The sequence below is a fragment of the Danio rerio genome, chromosome 10 (genome assembly GCF_049306965.1).
Source record: "Danio rerio strain Tuebingen ecotype United States chromosome 10, GRCz12tu, whole genome shotgun sequence".
Taxonomy (NCBI): Eukaryota; Metazoa; Chordata; class Actinopteri; order Cypriniformes; family Danionidae; genus Danio; species Danio rerio.
This window is the reverse complement of record NC_133185.1, coordinates 15,325,768-15,352,855: the sequence shown is the minus strand read 5'-3', so window position 1 is coordinate 15,352,855 and position 27,088 is coordinate 15,325,768. Positions and strand designations below refer to the sequence as shown.

General features: G+C 38.9%; 1 protein-coding gene across 3 annotated transcripts in view; it reads left to right on the top strand.

Moving 5' to 3' along the window:
* Positions 1 to 27,088, top strand: part of musk (muscle, skeletal, receptor tyrosine kinase) — a 96,229-nt gene that overhangs the window by 25,457 nt on the left and 43,684 nt on the right. For 2 of the 3 annotated variants that reach the window (XR_012385814.1, NM_001004503.2), the window contains exons 2-6: positions 5,805 to 5,931; positions 6,937 to 7,085; positions 9,104 to 9,231; positions 9,340 to 9,481; positions 11,547 to 11,671. Coding sequence is in view for 2 of the 3 variants with exons in the window: in NM_001004503.2 (NP_001004503.1) it covers positions 5,805 to 5,931; positions 6,937 to 7,085; positions 9,104 to 9,231; positions 9,340 to 9,481; positions 11,547 to 11,671 (671 nt within the window). In the remaining variant the exon portion in view is untranslated. Of the gene's footprint in view, positions 1 to 5,804; positions 5,932 to 6,936; positions 7,086 to 9,103; positions 9,232 to 9,339; positions 9,482 to 11,546; positions 12,397 to 27,088 lie in introns of those variants that run through there. The other variant, NM_199908.2, reaches the window with a different exon arrangement.

Sequence of the window (27,088 nt, the reverse complement as noted above, 5' to 3'; positions counted from 1 at the left end):
CCTGCTGGTCGCATTGGCATCGATTAAGAAGGTCGGGGACCTGGAGGCATTTTCGGTCAGTGACTTATGCCTGGAATTCGGGCCAGCTTACTCTCACGTTGTCCTGACACCCCGCCCAGGATATGTGCCCAAAGTTCCTACCACACCATTTAAAAACCAGGTAGTGAGCCTGCAAACGCTGCCTCCAGAGGAGGCAGACCCAGCCCTTTCATTACTTTGTCCAGTTTGTGCTTTTCAAATTAATCTGGACTACACGCAAAGCTTTAGATCATCTGAGCAGCTCTTCATCTGTTATGGTGGTCGGCAGAATGAAAGTGCCGTATCGAAACAGAGGTTGGCCCACTGGATAGTGGATGCCATCTCCCTCTATTACCAGAGCCAGGGCGAGCCGTGTTTCCCAGGAGTGCTTGCGCAATCCACTCGGAGCATCGCATCCTCTTATTAGGTAACCCTTGGTGATTGAGGAAACAACTCGGTTAAGATATTGAAACATGCTTACTGCGCCATTTTTTCTGTCAGTAAAGTTACCCGCTTAGTAGAGCCCTGCAGATTTTTCCATGGCCCCCAGCACTGACTCATAGGAGGAGTCACTCGCTGGCCCTTTACGTTGTAGGTCTGCCCTCTGGTCAGCCCGCATTTTGGGTATAGATGCACGTGATCCCCACTAGGCGATCGCATATGCTTATTTAGCCACGGTGCAGTCCCTCCCCACAGGCGGACCCGTGTCTTCCCCCTCTGCTAACCATCTTATTATATGCGTACTCCCACTTCTCATCCATATATTCTGCCATCAAATCTCCCCATTTGGGTACCAGCTGGCCTCTGCAGCATCCTCCACATCGGGACTGCACGCTTTTCCAACGTACTGTCGTATTTAAATTCCTATAAATTATCTAGATGCTTGCGGCTCCAGAAAAATATATCTAAATTCGTAAATTTTCTTTGAAGTAGGATAAGTAAGGCCCAGGGATCACGTTGGAAGACCGTGCCTGGCTGTCCTCTCATCGGAGGCGAAGGTAGGGTGCAGTCATTATGGCGTTTTCAAAATATTTCACCATACATGGATTAAATCCACTTATAGCATTGAAGTTCCCCATCTGAAGGGGAACACTCTGGTTACTAAATAAACCCTCGTTCCTCAAGGAGGGGAACAGAAATGCTATATTACATTGCCATAATGTTTGTTCCTTAACTGTAGGTATCAGTCTCTTCAACTTAAAAAGTTTGCCTTGTCTTGCTTTCGCTGTGCTTTTATGCTAAATTGATTGCAACAAGCATCAGGTGTGCAAGCTGACGCTGCCAATTGATTTGGCATTTCATTGGCCCGTGTACACACTCTTTTAGACAATTGGCTTTCTGAACGAAATCCCCATACATGGATTAAATCCACTTATAGCACTGGGTTACTTTAGTAACCAGAGGGTTTTTAAAAAACTCAAAGTATTTTCTAAATATATGTGTCAAAATAAAAAATTGTCACCAAACATTTTTACATTTGCTAAAACACAGAATAAGATATGGCCAAATTAAGACACAAAATCACCCCAAAGTGGATGAAAACATTCCCAACAGTACATAAGGGTTAAGGTGTTTTAGCTAGGTTAAACAAAGTGTTGTCTTGTTAAAATTGAGATGAAGTCCTTTCTACTTTTTAAAATGCCATTTACACAAGATAATGTAGACAGTGACACTATAATTCAAGTATGTGATGTTAATGTTCTAATCAGTAATTGTATTCCGTCTTGGAAAATATATATTTTATTTTGTACAATCTTAATGTTAATTTCCTGCAATAATGGCTGAAAATGAACTCACACTTGTTGTATTTATGTATTATATTCACATGTGCTGCCTTAGCAACCAACTGAACTATGTTTAAACTGAAGTAGGCTACTAAAACTGTTAAACTAAATTAAAAATAACTTAAAACTAAACAAGAATACATACTACTACTACTATTACTACTACTACTAATAATAATAATAACAATATAACTGAAAAAAAAGACTAAAGACTAAAACACTGGTGTACAACAATATTTTTGTTCTTGTTGTCTTGCTAATAATAAGACAAAACTGAAAATAGCACATGCATCATATGTGCCACATATGTGACATGCAGTAATTACATTAGTGAGCACAATATAGAGCGTCCTAATTTGGTCCAGATTAATCTGAACATGGTCAAGCTTCTGATCTTGTCAAAGGTGTTGGAAATTGAATACAGGTTTTTTTTTTTTTTTTTTTTTCTTGGGGGTACAGCAAGTGTTATTTATTCTGCAATGATTCCTTATGGAAAAAAAATAATCTTTAAAAAAAATATCTAAAAAAATGAATATCTAAAAAATAATAAAGTGGGATTGCAAAAGAGAGCTTCCTGGACTTGACGTGTCTTGAGGTTACAGTGCCAGACTAAACAACATGACTCCAGTTTAAACATGTATTACAAAAAGACAGATAGAAAAGTACAACAAATTGACCTCACATTTTTATAGGGGATGTTTAATGCTGTTTTAATGAATCTTAAAACAAACATCATGTAACTTTAAGAGCAAACATTTTAGAACTGAAACCGCAATGTCTAGATAAAGTTTACTCTAAATGGCTTTAACAGGGTAAATGTAAAAAAGTTTAATAAAGAACAGTTCTTGCTGCTGTTAAACAGTCTAAATATTACCTTGTGTATCTAAAATGAATGTAATTCTTGCAAGCAACAGTTTTAAAACCTGAGCTGAGAGCTCAACTCAATGTAGTATATAATTAGTGCTATACTTACGAAAAACATTTATAAATATCGATTAAAATTAACTATGACTTTACTACAAATTAAAAATACAGTTGAATCACGAAAACCACAAATTATGGTATTGCTGCATTGAACAAAGCTTATGCATAGTTATTTTGAAATAAAACTGTAGTTATACAATGATAATAAATGCTTTTACTGTAATAAATCCATGTCTAATACCCAAAGGAACGATTGATTATAAGAGTTTGTTGTTAGCATATTGCTAAGCTAAAAACACATTTTTTTTTTAATTTTGGCATGTTTTTGACAACCATCCGATTGGAATGTTATCACTCGATTGAATGGGTGTTATCAGTGGTTGTCAGCTGATAAATACAGCATCAGATAGTAGAGGCCTTCTGCGCCTACTGGTAGGTTCAGAAGGCTGTTATCATCCATCCACATGGTTAATCAGCTATAGATAACATACGGCTGTGGCCGGAATTATTTATATTATTTCTTAAATTTCTCAATAATTGTATTTTATTAACACCTACCCCTACCCCAACCCTAAACCCAACCGTGACAGTAATATGAAAACAGATCTGGATCTGGAGTCTTCTCTATTTGTATAGCTGATTAACCATGTGGATGGATGATAACAGCCTTCTGAGTCTACAAGTACCAGCAGAAGGCTCATACTGGCTCATGACTATCAGCTGATAACCACTGATAATGCCCATTCAATAAAGTGGTAGCATTCGAAGTGGGTGTGATAAGATTCAATTGTGATAATTAAAATATAGTCAATTTAGAATTAAATTTGCTCTCTCTGCTAGTACACACACGTTATTTCCCCATTTACAGCCCCCCTCTCTTTATTTTTTAAATGTGCCAGGGTAAAAAAACAAATAAACAAAACACAATATCTTATGTAATATTGGAAGAGTTCAGATTAAAAAAGCTCTAAGTGCCATCTGAAATGTTCTTGTTTTTTTTTCAGGCTCCTGCGTGCATTTTCAATAATTTCACTTGAATAACTTCACTTTTATTTTCATGGCATTTAACATTAAATAACTCAACACTAACATAAACAAATATTTCAGATGACACTTTGATTTTGATTTTGCATCTGAACTTTTAATTTACTCTAGGTACATATTCCTTTAATTATATATATTGATAAGGAAACAAGACAAAAAATAATAAAATAAGCTTACTTGTTAAAGATATTTTTAAAAATTATTTAAATCTAAATTATTAAAATTACATATCACATATCACAAACATGTTGATTTTACTATTGTAATGTGATGGTACGCCGGCAATGGAGTGTGGATCCAAATGCAGGATTTATTATGAGAATGGTCAAGCAAGTCAGGAACAAACAGAAGTATACAGGAAATCCAGAGCCGTGGTCAGAAAACAGGTGGATGGTCAAAAAGCAGGCAGCAGACAGGAATAAACTAACCAACAAAGCAACAATCAAAACACGACAAAGGAAGCCAAACGAAATGCGCTGTAATGCCACAAAACTATAAAACAAGACGCAGCAACTTATATGTGAAACAAAGGGGTTTAAATAGTCCCAATAATCAATGATCATGTGTATCAGCTGTGTACGTGTGTGTGTGTGTGTGTGTGTGTGTGTGTGTGTGTGTGTGTCCAAATGACTGTCAGCTGTGACACACTGATGGTGATCACAACAACTATACTACACATCACATTGCATCACATTGCTAAATAATTAAATCAATCAATCAGTCAATCAATCAATCAAGGGAATAAAAAACATGTCATTCATCTAATTTGTTTTTTTTTTTTCTGGCATACCATGGTATAAGTCTAACATCAACATGATAATTATCAAGGTAAATGTCTAAAAAAGTTAACAAAAAAGGTATTGGCACTCTACAAATAGGTATATTATTTGTATATTATTATTATTTATATTATATCTATTACAACATAATCTTACAGCCAATCATAACATTTTGATTTAGTGTCTAATTTATATGAATTAGTACAATCTCATCTACATTTCAGTAAAATTTAACCACTTTTCTGATTACATTTAAATAGTCACATTTCCTAGTAAGATCTGGCAGACAAAAAGTTATTTACTTATCATAATATACATCCAAAAACCCATGGTCACGTTACATCTCTGAAATTCATGGTTTATTCCATGGTAAACATAAAAAAAACAACAACAAACAAACTTGAAATTGCTATGTGTCATTAACCAAAAACATGGCTGTGCTATGACACACATTTAAAGTCATGGTACTGCATTGTTTTAGTGCACTCTGTACTCAGTCAGTGGAGGGATGTGTTTTTATCAGCTGGAGTTATTTGTAGGAAAACATCAGGCTTGCACTGGCAGCAGTTATTTCTACTGAAAACATATTCTCCCTCTGTGACCCTGTCTGAGCCCGGCTGTCTGCGGTGTGCCCAAAACTGTTCAAAATGTCAAATATTTTGTTGTGAAAAGTTTGTTTCACAAGAGTTGCACATGTCTGATTTATAATTGAAGGTCAAATTGCTTTTTTGTAATTTTCGTCTGTCATTTTACATGATATCATTACAAAAAAAAAAAAAAAAAAAAATTGTCACACTTTACAATAAGGATCATTAGTTAAAGTTAATTAATGCATTTACTAACATGAACAAACAATGAAAAATAAATCTACTACTGTATTTGTTCATGTTAGGTAATGTTAGTTAATAAAAATACAGTTGTTCATTGTTAGTTCATGTTAACTCATGGTGCATTAACTAATGTTAACAAGCATGGACTTGGATGTTAATAATGCATTAGTAAATGTTCAATTATGATTAATAAATGCTGTACATGTGTTTTTCATGATTAGTTCATGTTAGTAAACGCATTATCTAATCAACCTTATTGTAAAGTGTTACCAAAAAAAAAAAAATAATAATAAAATATATATATATATATATATATATATATATATATATATATATATATATATATATATATATATATATATATATATATATAGTTTGATATTCTGATATGTTTATGAAATGCTGTCTTCTGTTTTCTATTTCAGCACCTAGAATCACAACATTGCTTGAGACTGTAGACTCCTCTCTGGATCATAATGCTACTTTCATCTGTGAGGTTGATTCATACCCTCAAGCTGATATAATATGGACAAGAAATAATTATCCAATAAGGTTAGAACTTTCTTCCTGAATTTTATGCTTATTCTTAATTACTATTATGTTTTTATCAGGTTTAGAGGTTAAAGTTTTAAAATAAGTATAAGTGTCTGTTTAGATTGTCAGTCAAAATTTGACTTCATTAAGCAACCATGAATGAATAAGTAATTAATACTGTAAATGGGAAGTTCAGATGCAAAAACTTATAAGTGCTGCCTGAAATCTTCTCTTTTTGCATTTGTCTTAGCCTCTTTTATTTATGCTTTGTTATTTCATATTAAAGGTAATGAAAACAACATAATTTGCTATAAAAATTAAATTATTGAACCACTTACTTACCCTTCAGAGACTTACAAAGAAATAATAGGTACAAGCAACCAAAAATTATTCATGGTAACACTTCTCATTTGTGTCATAAATTAAACATTTGCAAAGAATCAGAGCAAAGGTTGCCCATTGCCCACAAACAATTCCCACATTTGGAAGGGTCCTTTGAAGTTCCTTGTTTTAAGCACTTTGGTCTGCAATGAACCATCAGCATTCACAACAAAGTGTTTTCATAACGAACTGCCATTTAGATATGAATTTACTCCATTGACAACACAGTTATGACTTTCAATCCTACAAGAATAACATTTCTGGAAATCCAATCAAATTCTGCATGACTTTTTTTGATCATATCACTTTCTCATGCTACGTAAAACATACAAATTAGGTGTTTTTTGTATATCATATAATTATTATTGCTGAAACAAGGTTATGTGAAAGTTAAAATATACAGTTCTGTAAATTGTTCAGAAAGCACAGTAAGTCAATATGACATCAGACAATGCACCTCAACATTATTGCTATGTTGTATTTTGGGTAGAAATGAAAATAAGTTTGGCGTCAGAACCCAACGTCAGACCAACATCGATGTCGTTGATGTTAGATGCAAGTGCAGTTATCTTACAATTACACACTAATGACACATGATCAATGTTCTGAGAAGTATGTCCATTATACGCTTTTTGTTTGCAGGTATTACGATTCCAGATACGTTATTCAAGAAAATGGCCAAATGCTGATCATTCCCAATGTAAAGGATTCAGACAGCGGAGAATACTGCTGCATTGCGAACAATGGGGTTGGAGAAGCCAAGAGCTGTGGAGCTCTACAGCTGAAGATGAGTATGTTCAAATATTTACTCTCATAGCTTATTGATAGATATCACAGACTATAATTAGACCAAGCATTGAATACTTAATCTGATTTCATGTTCATGCAACTTGTCAAATAATTCTTTGTAGATCCTAACAATAATTTGATATTTGATTCACTCATCATATATTCAATTTAACTCAATTCACCTTTATTTGTATAGTGCTTTTACAATGTAGATTGTGTCAAAGCAGCTTCACATGGAAGATCATAGTAAATTGAAATAGTGTCAGTTCAGTTTTCAGAGTTTAAATTCAGTTCAGTTTAGCTCAGTTCAGTGTGGTTTAATAATCACTACTGAGAGTCCAAACACTGAAGAGCAATCAACCGATGCTCATTAATGACAAAAAATAAAAAAAATAAAAAACAAAAAACTAGACAAAAAAGCAATGCTTGATTTTTTGTTGTAATCCACATTTTAAAGGGAACCTATTATTCAAAAATCTGTTTATAATAGGTTTAAACAAAGTTGTGTGGCAACAGTCTGTGAATATAACCAGGGGTTAAAAAATGTATTAGTTTAATTTTTTATATAAATCACACTATATAAAACATTAAAAACACTTTGATTGACATTTCCCTTTTGTACATGTCGTCAAAAGGGGAAAGCCCCCCCCCCCCCCCCCCCCACCCCCATTGAAGATGATCTCTCCCTCATTGACGTAGGATGTTAATCTTGTTTTTTAATCTGCCACTATGCTGATACACAGGCATTTAAAGCTCCACCCTCTGTTGGAAAGAGGAGTGGGAGCACAATTTCATTTCAATTTAAAGCGACAGTTACCAAAATGACACATTTCAAAACAAAAGCCTAAAAGGTTTTCGTATCAAAAAGTTATAAAACATTATTTTTTTTATTTCAAACTAAAATTTCACTCTAGGAAAATTAGAGACTTATTTTGCACCTTAAAAGAAGGCATAATGCATATAATACATATAATACTATATGGGCCCCTTTAAGGTAGTATTGATTAAGATTGAACAGCTATATCACCACTAGCCTACGGGTGTCTAATCATGCTCATGGAAGGCCACTGTACTGCAAATTCTATCAACCTGCTGTGAATTTTCTAAACTATCATTAGCCAATTAAGGTCACAAGTTTCATTGAACATAGTTCAAATCCAGATCCATCATTCCAATGAACATTCACAAACAGGGCTGCAACCTGTCTGTGCATATTTCCTGGCTGTGTTCTATCCCGAGTTATCCCCCTTTGCTACAGGTGTCAAACTCAGTTCCTAGAGGGTCATAGCTCTGCACAGTTTAGTTACAACTCTAATTAAACACACCTGATCAAACTAACTGAGTCCTTCAGGCTTGTTTGAACCTACAGGTAAGTGTGTTGGACTAGGGTTGGAGCTAAACTGTGCAGTACTGCGGCCCTTCAGGAACAGAGTTTGACAGCCCTGCCCTATGCCCTATTCCTTTCACACTCCACAATCCACTTTGAATGATTTTTAGAAAGATTAAAGTTGTCTCTCTTGCATTTATTGCTATTTGCTTTTAATTTTTTTCGAGTTTATTTTTAATGATCTTCAGGTTGACAATTGTGCCCCTTTTGTGGTGTACTTTAAAATAATTTTTGTCATTTTTGCGTCCATGGGTTGTGACGAAAGCTTAAGGTTACTTGATATGATTTACTTGTATCATATCAAGCTGGTTTAAGCTGAAAAGACATTTAAAAACATAAACATAAACAACCCCCCCCCCCCCCCCATAAGATTAATCTGTGATGTTTTAAATTATGATGTTGGAAAACATTCTGACATAACATCTTTCTAGGGTAGTTCAGTCACAAATTATCTTGAAAAATGCATCCCATATTAATGGCAAAAATAGCATTTCTTTATCATAGTTTAAAAATGACTGAATTTGAATATTATCATTTAATATCCAAATGGTAATTTTGTCAATTGTATTTTTACATTGCTTTGAGTTTGGTATAGTGTTCAATGTTAATAATTATTGATTTTTTTTTTCTTAGAGCCCCAAATCAAGAGACATCCTACTAACATGACATTGATTTTGGAGTCCAAAGCAGTGCTGCCATGTTTATCATTAGGTTATCCCAAACCTGAAATATCCTGGATAAAAGAAGATGATTTGATCAAGGTAAATAAAAAGACTTGTCTTGCCATTTAACATATCTTCCAAGTATTTATTAGTTGAGACAGTAATATTAATTACAGCTCAACGATACATGTGTGTTTTTACATATAGGCTAATAATCGTATAGCAATTTTGGAATCGGGTTCCCTAAAAATTACCAACATCAAGAAAGAAGATGCTGGACAATATCGATGTGTGGCCAGAAACAGTTTTGGAATTGCTTTCTCCAGGCCCGTTACTATTGAAGTACAAGGTATGTCATGACACACTTTAGCTTTACTCCTCAATAAAGGTATAGTACACCCTAAAAAAATGAATAGGCTGTCTTTATCAGTGTATCCGATAATTTGAAGAAATCTGGAATTCTGTAACTAATCTGGAAACACTTAATATAATGTGTAAATGCATGTACCGTAACTACAGTGACATAAATCAAACAATCTGGTATTTATAGGTCATAAAGTGTTGGCAAAGTACTGTAACACATTAGCAGAACAGAAAAGAATAAAATTGATTTTTCTTTTCTAGAAAAAAGGTGTTTTGTTCAGATTCACAAACTTTAAAGTATTTCAAGGGCCAATAGGAACCCTGATTTTCCTATTTTTAAGTTTAAGCAAATGCAAATACAACATGACAAGTGTGACTTAGTATCAATGTCCAAATTCTGTTGAGACAAATGTATTTTTAGGTTTATTGGTCAATGGTGTATTCCGTTTTTTTTTTTTTTTTTTTTTACTTAAAAAATCCATGTTGAATTCAATGTTTTATTTGCGCTTATTTGTAGTTCTTTATAAGGTTCACTTGGTAAACTTACCTGGAGTGACCTCTGCATTCAGTGAAGAATGGCGGTACATATCTCATGAGTGTTATTTTATACTAAGCATGTGTTTAATTTCTGCTTATCTGAAAACTACACTGTAAAAAAAATTCAAAACTGTGAGGCAACTTGTTGCAGAGCTTTGAGTTGACTCAACTTTCAACTCAAGTTGTAAACTTGTCGAGTGACACAGAGTGAGAATCCTTATACAGGTTTTATTTAGAACTGTAGTCATACAGGCAATTATGTAAAATATGTGCAAATGGATGCAAACAAGGAGATTCTGACGTGTTGGCAGGCAACAGGCAGATGGTTGATATAGACGGCAGACAGGGTAAATGATAAAACAAAGCAAGGCTCAAAACAAGTAGAAACTAAATCAGGGAACACTGTAATGTTATAGGGTGTTAACCAAACAAAAGAGTATCAAATTGAGCCGCATATATGTGTAGTGTAATCAGTACATGAGCTGCTTCAGCTGTGTGAGTCTAATCAAAGGAGACTTGGAACAGGTGTGTGTGTGTGTGTGTGTGTGTGGACTTGTAGTTTGTATGGAGACAGGATTGTAGTCCGTGTGAATGTGAATGTTCTCCAGCAATCTATAAGGGTTAGATTGATGGCAATCATGACACAAATACTGCTCTAATTTTAACTGCTCTGATTTAAGTTGCGTCAACTCTAAAAAGCTCTGCAGCAAGTTGCCTTACAATTTTATGTTAAGTTAATTTTATTTATTTATTACAGTGTACTTAATCAGTTATCTCATGAAAGTGCTTTTAGCATTTGAAGTTACTTGTTGAGAATAATTATTTCTTAAGGGAAAAGTGTTTTGCAAGTTATTAGTCGGGTGGCATTATTTTTTAAACGTAAAGTTTAACTCAAAATTATTAGCCTCCTTCAAAAAATTTTCTTCTTTTTTTTTCACAGCATGTCTGATAATATTTTTTCTTCTGAAGAAAGACTTATTTGTTTTATTTCGGCTAGAATAAAAGCAGTTTTTAATTTTTTAAACACCATTTTAGGGACAAATTATTAGACCCTTTAAGCTATATTTTTTCTCGATAATCTACAGAACAAACCAGTTATACAATAACTTGCCAAATTACCCTAGCCTGCCTAGTTAACCTAATTAACCTAGTTAGGTCTTTAAATGTCACTTTAAACTGTATAGAAGTGTCTTGAAAAACATCTAGTCAAATATTATGTATTGTCATCATGGCAAAGATAAAAGAAATCAGTTATTAGAAATGAGTTATTAAAACTAATATGTTTAGAAATGTGCTGAAATTTTTTTTTGTCCATTAAACAGAAATTGGGGAAAAAATAAATAAGTGGTCTAATAATTCAGGGGGGCTAATAAATCTGACTTCAACTTTAAGTATTGTGCATTTAGGTTAGCTTTCGTTGGATGTAATTATTAATTCACTTAGATAGATATGTTGTGCTTGACTATATATATTTGTTTCTATTTCTTCATATTTTGTCCCTGACTTTCCTAAAGCTCCTGCCAAGATACTGAAAGTTCCCAAGGAAAAGCGAGTTCAGATTGGATCAGAGGTCACATTAGAGTGCAACGCCACTGGCAACCCTATCCCTTCGATAACATGGCTTGAAAACGGCAATACGGTAATCCTCTACTTTATTACTTACTTCCAATCATTTCTCATTCTCTCTCATTCCCTTCTTTTCCTCTTGCTTGCTTTGGCCCTGCAGAGAAAATTAATCGTACTTTCTTCTCATCTTACTGGAACAGAGAGCAGAGCACAGGACATCCATGTTAAATGTCAGACGGCGAATCTCAAACTCCCTGCCAGTACAATAACGGGGGGCCTGCGTTCTGTAAATGCTTCACTCGGTGCCACTATTAACAGGATTCAAACTACAATCATTCCTCAGAGCGCTGATAGGGCCACGGCAATAAAGTTTAAGCCATATTGAGATCAAGAAAAGAATTCAAAACACCTCAGCGCTGTTATCATCATCAGGGATCGTTTTTTGGATGTGGATTTTGGTAGGCTGAAACAAAGGGAACTGAACACTGATTGGCAGTCTTGCATGAAGATATTGACTGAAAACAAGCGTGTAAGTCTTTAAATCCACCATCCAGATTTCTCAGGCTTCTGACAGGGAGTGTAAAGAGTTGATCTGAACAAGTTGAGCTGCCTTTGTTTTTATTTGGATAACGGCAATCATATTTTAATACAATCATTTTTGAGATATGCGTAGATAAATATTGGTTTGGCTATAACCAGCTGTGGTTGGAACTTTTATTTTCTGGCATGATAAGTAGAGAAACATCAGTGTGGGCAGCAAGTAGTGAAACGGAGAATAAATAACCTCTGTGAATAAAAGAAAGAAAGAAAGAAAGAAAGAAGAAGAAATGCTTCTGAACTGTCTAAAATGGATTGTTATTAGCAATACATTTGATGATTTCAGTCTATGATCTTCAATGGATCACAAATTAATGTGTACTTTGACACTCAAACCATGCAGTTATAGTCAGCTGGCAGCTAGCTCTCGGCAGGGCTGCACCTGGTTAGTACCTGGATGTGAGACCACATAGAAGTGCTAGATATCTGCCGGAAGTAGTGCTAGTGAGGCTAGCAGGTAATGCTCAACACCTCCAGTATAGTGAAGGAACCTCTATATTGCTCAGTAAGCACCGTCTTTCGGAAGAGACTTTAAAACTGAGGTCCCGACTGTCTGTGTTCATTAAAAAACCTTTTACGTGTCATTCGAAAAGAGTAGGGGTTTAACCCCTGCATCCTGGCTGAATTTGCCCACTGACCTCTGTCCATCATGGACTCATAACCATCCCCATATCATAATTGGCTTCATCACTCTGTCTCCTCTCCACCAATCAGTTGGTCTGGGGTTTGCGGTCTAGGGCAATATGGCTGCATTCACATCATTCAGGTGGGGAATGAGGAGATTCCCCCTAAAAATGTGTAAAGATCTTTGAGTGTCCATAAAAGCGCTGTATGAATGTAATTAATTTATCATTATTATTATTATTATTGTTATTATTATTATTATTATTTTTATTATTATTATTATTATTATTGTTGTTGTTGTTGTTGTTGTTGAGGCCTGGAAAAAAAAAAAAAACGTGTATGTGTTTTATATGTTGGTGACAGGACACAATATACAATATTGCAACTTATTCAGATTTGGTAATTTGGTAATTCAGATTTGTTTTTGAGATGTAAAAGACTTTTAATTTACCTTAGATTTATAAAACTATTATAATAAATTTATAACACAAAATTAGAAAAGTTTAAAGTATCATGATGTAGCACTTTAAATTTGATGAATCATCAGATATCGCTTGTTGCTCTATATTATTTTTTGTTACAGAATGTATTTGATAGCACTAGATTGGCATATACTGTGCTTCCAAGTATGTACAAATTCCACGGACAGAATTATCTAATTACTTACAATATATAACCAATGAGTTAACAACAATGTGTCTCAACAAGTATAGTCATAACATAGGCTACACCAATCCAGATAATAATGAAGGCAGCATTTTCATTTAAAAATTATCCATATCATCACTACTGTTTTGAATTCTTTTTGTCATTGTGCATGTGTGAGTGAGTGAGACTTTTATACACTTTTCTTGATCTGTCTGAGAAAATCACAATAAACATAAGTGCATTTATGCACACATGCTATAAACTGCTGTTCCCCTCCGGGTGGGGAACTTTAATGCTATTAGTAGATTTTAAACCACAAATGGGGATTTCGTTTCAGAAAGCCAATTGTCTGAAAGAGTATATAATGGGCCAATGAATGCCAAATGAGTTGGCAGTGTAAGCTTGCGCACCTGGAGCTTATTGCCAATTAGCTCCGCATATAAGCACAGGGAAAGCAAGGACAACGCCATCCTTTTCGCTTCAGAAACTATTACAGCCTTCTGAGAGAGTCGATGAGGGTTCCTCCTGCTGTGATCATGCGATTTCGAGCGAACGAGAGCATTCTCCAGGTCCAGAGTGTGTACACGCATCGGCAGATGGTCGAGCTGGGTTTCTCCCTTGCCTGGCGTTCTTTGGGTCCGGTCCTCCAGAGCTGTGCGTATAAAGTTGCAACTTCACAAAAAGAGAAACACAGTCGTGCAGCATGTCCTTTTCAGGATGGCGCTCCGACCGTGCATTTCTGGATGCGGTGGTTTCCTGTCCCCGGATGATGGGCACGAGTACTGCGTTGCATGTCTGGTGGTCCAACATGTTAATGCGGTGCTCGCGGGCAGTTCATGTCGTCATTGCGATGCCATGACTGTTGCGTAGTTATGATCGCGCCTAGCCTTTGCAAAAGGGCGAACCACCCCAGCTGTCCCCTGCACTGAAGTGGGCACCCGGGCAGATCTGAAGGTTCCAGTGGGAGATAATACGTCGCCTCCGGGCCCGCCGACCTCCCGCTCCTCCAAGCGCTCCATCCAAGCTTCGAACGGAGGAAGCGATCTGTCTAAACAGATGGTAGCCCTTACGTTCGATGACACCGGGGACCAGACGTCCACTGCTGCATCGGAGGGTGGGCTTTCATTGTCCTACGGAATCCAGGCCCGCTCGCCCCCCTCGGACAGGTGAGCACTGTCAAAACGGATCCTGAAACGGACATGTTCAATTCAGCTTTATTTGTATAGTGCTTTTACAATGTAGATTCGAGCGTGTTATGTTAGCATGTTAGCCATGCTTTCCCGGGCTGCTTTGGCCGTGGGTGGGAGATGGTTTATCCCCCAGCTCCGCGGACAGACCGACTAGATGGATGCTACGTAGAGGACCAGAGGGCAAAACCTTCTAAGCCTCTCGTTCCATTCTTCCCGGAGATGCACAGTAGGCTCGCGCAGTCTTGGAGGGCACTTTTTTCTGCCCGTGCTGCGTGTCCCTCAGCCCTTACCACACTTGATGGTGTTGCAGCCAGGGGGTATGTGGCAATTCCTCAGGTCGAGCGCACGATTGTGGTCAATCTTTGTCCGCGTGGCACCTCTTCTTGGTGGGGTCCGCCTCGTCTCCCGTCCAAAGCCTGTAAGTTATCTGCCTCCCTTGGAGCAAGAGCTTACAAGGCTGCGGGCCATGCTGCTTCTGCCTTGCAAGCGATGGCCACCTACCAGCACTACCAAGCGCAGGCGCTGGCCGAGCTGCCCAAGGGTGGGTCCAACCCTGGCTTGTGAGCTTCGCACCGCATCCGACTATGCTCTTCGGACCACTAAGTCCACTGCGTGTGCGTTGGGGAGGACGATGTCCACATTAGTGGTCCAGGAGCGCCACCTCTGGCTAAACTTGGCTGATTTGCGCGAAGTCCACTTTCTTGACTCCCCCATATCCCAAGCTGGCCTGTTCGGCGACACCATCTGTGAATTCACCCAGGAATTCAAGGCGGTGAGAGAGCAGCCTGATGCCCCCGCACACGCCTCCGTTGAAACGAGCGTGTAGAGCACCTCGAAAGCAGGCAGCTCCCCCTGCCCAGAGCGCCGCTAAGTTCGGTAAATGGACCGCGAAGCGTCCCTGGAAAAGGTCATTTGGAGAAGAGGGAACTTGCTCTTTCCCCGCTGGAGGGTGGGGCCCCATTTTCAACGGCACTTTTTACTGCCATGAAAACATCAATAATAGAGCACTTTTCCACTTCCCCGGATGTGACAGCCCGAAATCTGCCAGTCTGGGATGCTATGCTTCTAGCTCGCAGGTCCAGTGCATTTCGCCAGTGGCTCACGAGCGCTGGGAGGATGGTCCCCTCAAGGACCCCTCAAGTCTCCCCTCTGGAGTTTAGGTGCGGAGTGAGAACAAATCTCTCGCCTCCAGCTCTTCCGCGGGACCCTTGCGCTCCCCGGATCAGCACACCCACTCCGCGCTGCCCCACTGCTGGTACGTCAGCGATTGTAGCGATGAGTCCATTAGCGAGAGCACAGCCTGCCTGGTTAGCGCGGCCAGCCGTTTGCGGTGGCTCATACACACAATCAGACTCGGCTATACGATTCAGTTCGCGAAACGGCCCCCCAAGTTTACGGGTGTGTATTCACCAGGGTCAGCCCCCTGTCCGCCCCTGTCTTGTAAGAGGAGATTGATGTCCTCCTGGCGTAGGATGCAATTGAGCCGGTCCCTCCAGCCGAGATGGAGAGCGGGTTTTACAGCCCGCACTTCATCGTGCCCAAAAAGAGCGGTGGGTCACGGCCAATCCTAGATCTGCACGTTTTGAACCGCTGTCTGCACAAGCTGCCGTTCAGAATGCTCTTGCAGAAGCGCATCCTCCGGTGCGTTCGTCCTCTGGATTAGTTTGCAGCAATAGACCTGAAAGACGCATATTTCCATGTCTCCATTCTTCCTCACCACAGTCAGTTTCTGCGGTTTACATTTAAAGGTCGAGCTTGGCAAGACAAAGTCCTCCCCTTCGGGCTCTCTCTGTCTCCGCGGGTCTTTACCAAGCTCGTGGAGGGTGCCTTAGCGCCCTTTCGGCTTGCGGGCATCCGCATACTCAATTATCTCGACGACTGGTTGATTTTTAGCCCACTCTCGGGAGCAATTGATTATGCGCAGAGACAAGGTGCTCTGGCACCTCCACCTATTGGGGTTTCAGGTCAACTGAGAAAAGAGCAAACTCGCCCCCGTGCAGAGGATCTCTTTTCTCTGGCTGGAGCTGGACTCGGTCACCATGATAGTGCTCCTCTCCGGAGAGCGTGTTCAGCTGATGCTGAACTGTCTGAGAGAGCTTGACAGCAAAATAGTGGTCCCACTAAAATTATTTCAAAGGCTCCTGGGGCATATGGCATCCGCAGCCGCTGTCATGCCGCTCGGATTACTCCATATTAGACCACTCCAGCACTGGCTTCACGATGGCACGCACGCGCACACTAAGTCACTGTTACTGCGCTGTGTCGCCGCGCCCTCAGCCCTTAGATCGACCCCTCGTTCCTACAGGCCGGAGTGCCTCTAGGACAGGCGTCCAGTCATGTTGTTGTCACAGCAGATGCTTCCAACACGGGCTGGGGGGCTGTGTGCTGCAGGCAAGCAGCTGCGGGCCTGTGGGAAGGAACCCAGTTGCATTGGCATATCAATCGCCTGGAGCTGTAGGCAGTGTTCCTCGCTCTTCACTGTTTTTTTTTTTTTTCGGTGCTGGAGCAGCAGCACGTGCTGGTCAGGATGGACAGCAAGGTGGTGGTGGCGTATATCAACTGCATGCGGGTATTCGCTCTCGCCGCATATCTCAGCTCGCCAGGCGTCTGCTAATGTTCAGCTGATATTAGCGCGATTCGGGGAAGCCTAGATCGATGCTGTTGCTTCCCCTGAGATCGCTCATTGCCAGTTCTTTTCCCTGACCGAAGGCTCTCTCGGCATGGATGCACTGGCCCACAGCTGGCCTCGGGGCATGCACAAATATGTGTTTTCCCCAGTGAGCCTGCTTGCGCAGTTACTGTGCAATGTCAGGGAGGACGAGGAACAGGTTGCTGGTTGCGCCCCTCTGGCCCAATCGGATCTGGATGTCAGAGCTCTCCCTCCTCGCGATGGCCCTCGCTGACAGATCCCTTTAAGAGAGCACCTACTCTCTCAGGGACAGGGCACCATCTGGCACCCTCGCCCCGATCCTTGGAACCTCCACATGTGGTCCTTAGACTCGAGGAAGACTTAGGTAACCTACCCATTGCGGTGGTTAATACCGTCACTCGGGCTAGAAGTGGAGTCTATTCACTGAATGGTGCGTCTCTCGCAGAGAAGACCCCCGAATTTTGCCAGATCAGCGTTGTGCTTTCTTTACTTCAAGAGAAGCTGGAGAGCAGGCTGTCGCCCTCCACACTCAAGGTTACGTGGCTGTCATCTCCGCTCTCATGACGCGGTGGCTGGCAGCACCGTGGGAAGGCATAACCTCATCATGCAGTACCTCAGAGGTGCTAGGCGAATTAATCCACCCTGCCCCCCTCTCATGCCCTCTCAGGATCTCGCCCTTGTTCTCACGAGCTTGCGTCAGATCCCTACGATCCTCGACTCAGTATCTTTAAGAATTCTATCCCTGAAGACAGCTCTGCTGGTCACGTTGATATTAATTAGAGGGTCTGGGATCTGGAGGCATTTTTCGGTCAGTGACTCGAGCCTGTAGTTCGGGCTGGCTTACTCTCACGTTCCTGAGACTCCGCCCGAGATATGTGCCCAAGGTTCCTACCACACCGTTTTAAGACCAGGTAGTGAGCCTGCAAGCGATGCCCCCGGAGGAGGCAGACCCAGCCCCTTTCTTACTTTGTCCAGTTCGCGCTTTGCGTATTTATCTGGACCGCACTCAGAGCTTAGATAATCTGAGCAGCTCTTTGTCTGCGCGGTCGGTAGCAGGGAAGTGCTGTTTTGAAACAGAGGTTGGCCCACTGGATAGTAGATGCCTTCGCCTACCAGAGCCAGGGTGAGCCGTGTCCACCCCCCGAGAGTGCCTGCGCACAGCACACTCGGAGCATTGCATCCTCTTGGGTGGGTGCATGCGGCGCCTCTCTAACAGACATATGTAAAGCTGCAGGCTGAGCGACACCTAATACATTTGCAATCTGCCAGTGGAGCCGGTTTCTTCAAGGGTATTAGGTAACCCTTGGTGATTGAGGAAACAACTCGGTTAAGGTGTTGAAACACGCTTGATGTACCATTCTCCCTAACACTGAGATACGTGCGCTTTTTCATCTGTCAGTAAAGTTCCCCGTTAGGTGAGCCCTGCAGATTCCTCCAAGGCCCCCAGCACTGACTCAGCGGAGGAGTCACTAGCTGGCCCATTACGTTGTAGGTCTGCCCGCCGGTCAGCACGCGTTTTGGGTATAGGTGTGTGATCCCCACTAAGCAATCCCATATGCTTATTCAGCCACGGTGCAGTCCCCCTCACGGGCGGACCCGTGTCTTCCCTCTCTGCTAACCATCTTATTATATGCGTACTCCCACTTCTTAAGGCTAGTCCATATATTTTGCCATCATATCTCCCCATTGGGTAGCAGGTGGCCTCCGCAGCGTTCTCCCTATCGGGACTGCATGCTTTCCTAACGTACTGTCGTATTTTCCTAGAATTATCTAGACGCTTGCGACTCCCAAAAAAAAAAAATCTAAATCCGTAAAACTCCTTTGAAGTGGGATAAGTAAGGGCCAGGGATCACGTTGGAAGACCGCGCCTCTCTTTGATGCAGGAGCGATCACGCTATGCCTGGCTATCCTCTCATCGGAGGCGAAGGTAAGGTGCAGTCATTATGGCGTTTTCCAGACATTTCTCCATTCGTGGATTAAAATCAACTGATTTCATTGAAGTTCCCCACCCAAAGGGGAACACTCTGGTTACTAAAGTAACCCTCGTTCCCCGAGGAGGGGAATGGAAATGCTATATAGCATCGCCATAATGACTGTTCCTTAGCTGTAAGTGTCAGTCTCTTCAGCTTAAAAGGATGGCGTTTCCTTGCTTTCCCTGTGCTTATATGCGGAGCTAATTGGCAATAGGCTCCAAGTGCGCAAGCTTACGCTGCCAACTCATTTGCCATTCATTGGCCCGTTATATACTCTCTTAGATGATTGGCTTTCTGAAACAAAATCCCCATTCTTGGATTAAAATCCACTGATAGCATTTCCGTTTCCCGAGGGTTACGTTAGTAACCAGAGCGTTTTACTCAATGACTGTAAAAAATATGGACGACGCGACAGCCCTTTTTCCCATTGAACGCCTTGAGGGCAAAACGCCTGCTTGACGGGCACAAACTGTCGCAAAAGACTGCTGAAATTGGAGCCTTGACATGCGCAGAAGGACTGTCTGATGGAGCCAGAGGAGGAGCCGCGAAAATGAGCGGAGTCAAGCTTCCAACCAAACGCTTTATGTAAAATCAACCACGCCCCCCGAACTGCTCAGCATGCGTTTGCTGTCATATCAACACAAATGGATGTAATAACGTTAACAAATATGAGGGTTTTATATATTCAATCGCGCCAGCTCCGGACCGCAGCGCATAACCTACTCGTGGCGATGCAAATCGCTGAAACCCTATTGTTTTTGTTAATTTTTGCTCTTATTATTGTTTTTTCTGCCAAAGTTATTGCTCAGACCAAACCATAAGACCTAGAGAGCTGAAACTTGGTCAGATGGTAGTATTCCGGTACACTACATGCTCAACAAATATCAGTCAAATCAAACTATAGGTGGCGCTATGGCATTAAAAACCAACATTTTAGACATTTTTGGCCATCATTTGTACACCCTTTGTTGCAGAATCAAAAAACTTAGATATTTATAATCCTGGGGTGAGCCCGAACAAAAGTGGAGTCACTCAGATTTTCCGTACGTTGAAAAGTTTTCAGCTACATCGTGATTTGTCTGAAACCTACTACAAATCTGAACCAAAACAGCTCTGAAATGGTCTCTGGACACTGAATAGTAATAAGTATCAGAAAAAAAAAAGTTTTAACTTTTGAACTTAATGAAACATCATCACCAAATTTGCTACAAACATGTGTAGTGTCAATTTGAGGTCACAGTGCAAAACGCACTGACTTTGGCCACATGTTGGCACTATCAGGTTTAAAAACCATAAATTGACCCTAACCTTACAACCATTAATCCAATCAGCTTGAAATTTGGCCTTGACCAAATTGTCTTTGACCAAGTTGTTATGACATACTATAAGTACATTGGCATATCTCAAATCACGGCTGCCATTATCCAATTAATATTGAGCAGCCATTAAACTGATTTAACAATAAGTAATCATAACGAAACTCGTTGGGAATGTTTGACTCATGGTCCTGGAGGTCTGTAAGAAACTTGAAAGAAATCGACCACTAGGGGGCGATTTTGTGCTTTTTGAGGTCGTTTTTTTGTTGGTTATTACCTTTTGCACAGCCACACAAAATACATATCATATGATAGTCCTGCTCATACCGAACAGTTTGAGACTAAAATCACTGCTGTAACTCAAACCCTGCAAAAAAAAAAATAAAAAAATAAAAAAATAAAATATATATATATATATATATATATATATATATATATATATATATATATATATATATAATTTATTTATTTAGTTATTTATTTTTAATATTAAAATATGAAAAATCTACTTTGTGAACTAGTCCCTGTTTTTTTTTTTTTTTTTTTTTTTTGCATAATCACAATGAAACCAGCATTGTTATAATCTCTGGACTAAGCAGATCAATAATTATCCAAAAAAAGTTTAACTTTCCACTTTGGATAGCTCTAACAGGTTTATTTGCAAAAGGTGCGTGTCCACATGAACCTACATGCCTGTAAACCCATAAGGAAAACTCAAAACATGTGGCATATTAATGTTAACAAACATGCAAAATTTTGTGGAGATCGGGCAATAGGTGGCGCTGTAATAGTAGAAAAAAGCCTCAAAAACACAGTGTTTCAATGTCTATAGAACCTCAATAGTGTTTCAATTACCATTTTAGCCACTAGATGGATCAACTTGAAGTTTGGAATGCAGTGTATTTGCTCAAAAAAGAATGACACACTATAAAAAAATGGCCACCAATGGCCAATTAAATTTGAGCACCCAATAAACACAGTTAACGATGGCCTATCAGAATGAAACTCAGTGAGGCATGATGGACTATGTTAGCTCAATCTATAAACTCTAATACTCTAATCATATATTTCATTGTCTAATGAACTACTTATAGGCTTCCTAACTGCTAATTAACCTAACACAGTTAACATGCTTGAACCCCGTTAATTGCTGCTTGCAGCTTTATGTATTATTGTTATAATAATAATAATAATAATAATAATAATAATAATTATTATTATTATTATTATTATTGTTCAGTATATGTCTGTTCAACAAGCACCTAAAACCCAGAGTCTCCACATTCACTTTGCTTCAAATTGTGTGTACAGAATCCATTGGGGAAACAGCACGTTTGACAGTCACGCACCCCTACATAAACAGACTATTTTAAGGATTGCATAGGAAGGGCAAGGACGCCTGTAATGGAAAAGAAGGAAATAACACCGTTTTTATATTTATTTCAAAATGTTTTCATGTCTAAATAAATGAAAGCATAGAACAGATTCATATTTAAGAGCAAGGGGCATCCCCTGGTAGTTTGGCGTTATGGGTTGCACATAGGGAGGATCGTCTCTTTAATGTTTATTTCCACTCTTCACTAAAAGAATAGTAATACGGTAAAATACCTTTACAGGATCACATTGGTATAAAATTGTAAAATACGGGAGAATCTCGAGAAAAAAAAAGGATGATTGACAAGTATCCTCTGAGGGGTTAATAAAATAAACATTTCAGTAGACAAATTATAATATATTCACATTTTTTTATTATTTACAATATCCACATGTAGTGTATTCAGTTGGAAAAAAACCCACCAACTAACAAACCTAAAACAACCTATAAAGTTGTTTTCTCAATAGCCTTTTTGATAAAGTCAGTGGGCCCTATTATACACCAAGCGCAAGAAGGCGCAAGACGTGTTTGCCCCGATGTTTGCTATTTTCAGACTAACACAACCTTAATTTTCCCGCTTTCTGCCTTGTTGTTTAAATAGCAAATCCCTTTGCGCCACTTTATGGATTCATGGGTGTTCCAGTATAGAAAAGAGATGCGTTTAGGTGCATTGTTGTTGTGTTGCTATTTTAAGAAACCTAAATGGACTGTGCAATAGACCAGCTGAAAGCAGGTCTAAAGTCCAGCGCAGAGTGTGTTTGTTGTGCGCCTTAAAGACATTCACATTGCTTAATACACAGAATATCTTTAAGATACAGCATATCTTTACACAGCATGAAAAAAAAAAATTACAAAAAAAAAACACTTTCTACATTCATTTAAAAACCACTGCCTTCATGCCTTCATCTTTTTCAGTTTATTTGCAACAACTTGCTTTTGTATAATATTATTATTAGTAGTATTTTTTTATTATATGCATGTTTACTTATTCATTTATTTTAAGCTTAGTCCCGTTAATTATCAGGGGTCACTACAGCAAAATGAACCGCCAACGTATTCAGTGTATGTTTTATGCAGAGGATGCCTTACCAGCTGCAACCGATCACTGGGAAACACCCATGCACTCTCATTCACACACATACGCTACAGACAATTTAGTTCATTCAATTCACCTGTACCGCATGTCTTTGCACTGTGGGGGAAACCGGAGCACCCAGAGTAAACCCACACAAACACAGGCAGAACATGCAAACTCCACACAGAAATGCCAACTGAACTAGCCGAGGCTCGAACCAGTGACCTTGCTGTGAGTCAACAGCACTATACACTGAACCACCGTGCCACCCATGCATTTTTATATTTGTTTTATTAAAAACAAGCATAGATTTGTCTAGCTTTAAATTTGTTTTAAACCATATGGGCATAGCACATGTTTTTGGACATAACTCCAAAAGTTTTTTGACCACACTTTGTTATTATTGTTCATTTATTTGTTTGCTGGAAATTTTAAATTAATTTAGAAATAGTTTTGAATCAAATCTTAACAAATGAAATTAATTATGTAGACTAATAGATGTCTTCAGCAGAGTACGTACATCTTGTTTTCTTATCTACGAAAGAGAGAAAGTGAAAGTAAAGGCTAATTGGAGGAGGCTCATTCTTTATCCATGCGCTGGAGATGGTCTGTTTAACCACTTAACTCGCTGGTGAAGCATTCAGTTTTCCCACTACAAAGTCCAAATAGCGAATGCGCCATGGTGCAGCTCAACTGACTCTTAAAGGGAATGGGAGATGAGTCTCTGATTGGTTTATTCTCAAAACACACCTATAACTCATTAAGAAGATAATCATAATCCTGTTAGACCATGCACCCCGGTGCAGAGCACATTTTTCCGTCCTCAAAATAGCAAAAGTGGATTCGGACATGCCCTTAATGCTTTTGCGCCTTGCGCTTTAGACTTTGTGCCTATATCAATAAAATAGAGCCAAGTGCATTCAAGTGAAATTATTATTTGATGAAAACTTGAGTGCAAAGCAATGATTGATCAAGTTTAAATCCGGGTGAATGAAGTTCATCTGACGAAGATTTATGCTCAGCAGAAAATGGTGCCCCACTTTAATGATCTTTTGGTCTGAATATTGTTCTTAATGTGCTTTTCAGGTGTAAGGGTGATTTAGTACCAGTGCTAATTAGTGAACATAAAACTCACTTAACAGTTGGGTGACAATGAAAAAGTCCTTTAGTTGAGCTAAAACTAAATAGTTCTCAACATAGGACAAGCAGGAGAAAGCCGGTAGTGAGAGGGAAACCATGAGGTTGAGTCCACTCCACCAAACAAACTCACTTACTCTTCTTCTTCTTCTTCTTCTTCTTCTTCTTCTTCTTCTACTTCTTCTTCTTCTTCTTCTTCTTCTTCTTCTTCTTCTTCTTCTTAGTTTAATAGTGGGTGGCAAACCAGTTTTAAAAAAATTATTAAACTTGTACTCCTCCAAAATTAAAATAGACAATCATACACCTTTTATTGCCTCTGTGTATTTTAAAATATGCCTTCAATTGAGATGAGATTAATTTCCAAATATCTTAACTTTCTAACAAGCTGGTTTCTTTCTCTTCTATATGCTTTACAGCTTATTGCCACATGCTCATGTTTTTGTTCTTCGGCACAGACTGCGTCAATCTGTTTCACATTTCCCTATCATGAACAGGGAACAATTAAGATTAGAGTGACTTATACAGAGCCTAGTTATAATGGTGTCTTCTTTCCTGTTTCCATTTACCCTCCTTTCTTTCCCCACTTTTGATTTTTGATGTTATAAAAATGTCTTCCCTTAGACTCTTGCCAAAGATTGATAATTGCATTATTAATAATACTTTTATTTCAGTTTGGCACAGTGGGGCTTCTATTTCCACCTCTTCTTTCCCTAATGCTGCTGTTGCCAACATATCCACCTCTTGATTCCCGTCTATACCTACATGGGCAGGAATTTATAAATATTCTACCATTATTCCCATATGATTTATTCCATAAATATTCTGTAAGATTTCATACAATATATACTGTCTTGATGCAGAAACTCCACTATTTTGACCAGTGGTCACCAAACTTGTTCCTGGAGGGCCGCTGTCCTGAAGATTTTAGCTCCAACCCTAATCAAACACACCTGAACAAGCTAATCAAGGTCTTACTAGGTATAGTTGAAACACCCAGGCAGGTGTGTTGAGGCAAGTTGGAGTTAAATCCTGCAGGGACTCTGGCCCTCCAGTACCGAGATTGGTGACCCCTGATTTAGACTATTTAAGGCTGAGTATATTATCTGAGCACACCACCAGACTTATGGGCCGATTTTCCTCCACTGACTACAATTGCCATATTTTTTTGTTGTGAAGTTCTGAATTCAGAGGCAAAAACCTCTTAGTGCCATCTGAAATATTCATCGAAAATAAGCATTTTTCTCAGACTCCTAGTTTAAGAGTTTTTCATTTTAAAAGACGGCATTTAGAGTTTTTTGCATCTGAACTCTTCATATATACCCGTTGTCTGGGTTTTAAGATACATCAATATATATATATATATATATATATATATATATATATATATATATATATATATATATATATATATATATATGTATACGATTCAAATATTTTTGTTTTAAGTATTGTTTTAGTAGTTCCTCTTTAGACATACACCTGTTATTTTCATTGGTTTTACCATGTAACTGTATATAGTATAATAATGCCAACTTATCCAGCATAAGGCATAAGTTTTACACATTATATATTCATGATATATTCGTGTTCCAGTTTTATATATATATATATATATATATATATATATATATATATATATATATATATATATATATATATATATATATATATATATATATATATACTTTTTTTTTTACTGGATGAGTATCTGCATGGCCCCTTACAGAGCTCTAATATGTAATTTTTTTAAACTTGAGTGTCCTATATTTTATTGGTAGTTCCGCCATTTCGGCAATGTTCGAAAACTCACTTAGGCCCAATCCCAAACCTATTTTTGTGTTCCTACCCCTACCCCTTCCTCTTCCCCTTGGCCCTTAAAACAGACTGTGAAGGTGAAGGGCTTTAAAATTTATCTCTAAGAAATGGGACACCACCACAACATCTGCACATGTCATCATATGTCATCACGAGCTCTTGCTTCATATGAGATCAATTCTGGTAACTGCTGTAGTTTCTCCAGTTAAGTAATTTTTTGTTTCATTGCCATATTCAGTCATTCATTTTCTTGTCGGCTTAGTCCCTTTATTAATCCGGGGTCGCTACAGCGGAATGAACCGCCAACTTATCCAGCAAGTTTTTACGCAGCGGATGCCCTTCCAGCCACAACCCATCTCTGGGAAACATCCACAGACACATTCACACACACACCCTCATACACTAAGGACAATTTAGCCAACCCAATTCACCTGTACCGCATGTCTTTGGACTGTGGGGGAAACTGGAGCACCCGGAGGAAACTCACGCAAACACAGGGAGAACACGCAAACACCACACAGAAACGCCAACTGAGCCGAGGCTCGAACCAGTAACCTTCTTGCTGTGAGGCGACAGCATTACCTACTTTGCCACTGCTTCGCCCACATTACCATATTATCACAGCATTTTGTCTTTTATTTTTTACATTGGCAAACATGGAAATATAATTTTGAAGGCCAATAATAAAATACTTTGTATTACTTTACTTTTATTTTACAAAGTTTTTAGTAGGTTGCAAGACCAAATCAATAAACACCGTCTTGGTTTCTTTCTAATAATTGTTAAACAGAATTGTTTATATATTTCTTCTAGAATAAAAGCAGTTTTTAATTTTTAAACACCATTTTAGGGACAAAACTATTAGCCCCTTTAAGCTATTTTTTTCGATAGTCACAAACGATCATTATACAATAAATTGCCTAATTACCCTAACCTGCCTAGTTAACCTAATTAAGCCTTTAAATGTCACTTTAAGCTGTATAGAAGTGTCTTGAAAAAGATCTAGTAAAATATTATTTACTGTCATCATGGCAAAGATAAAATTAATCCATTATTAGAAATGAGTTATTAAAACTATTATGTTTAGAAA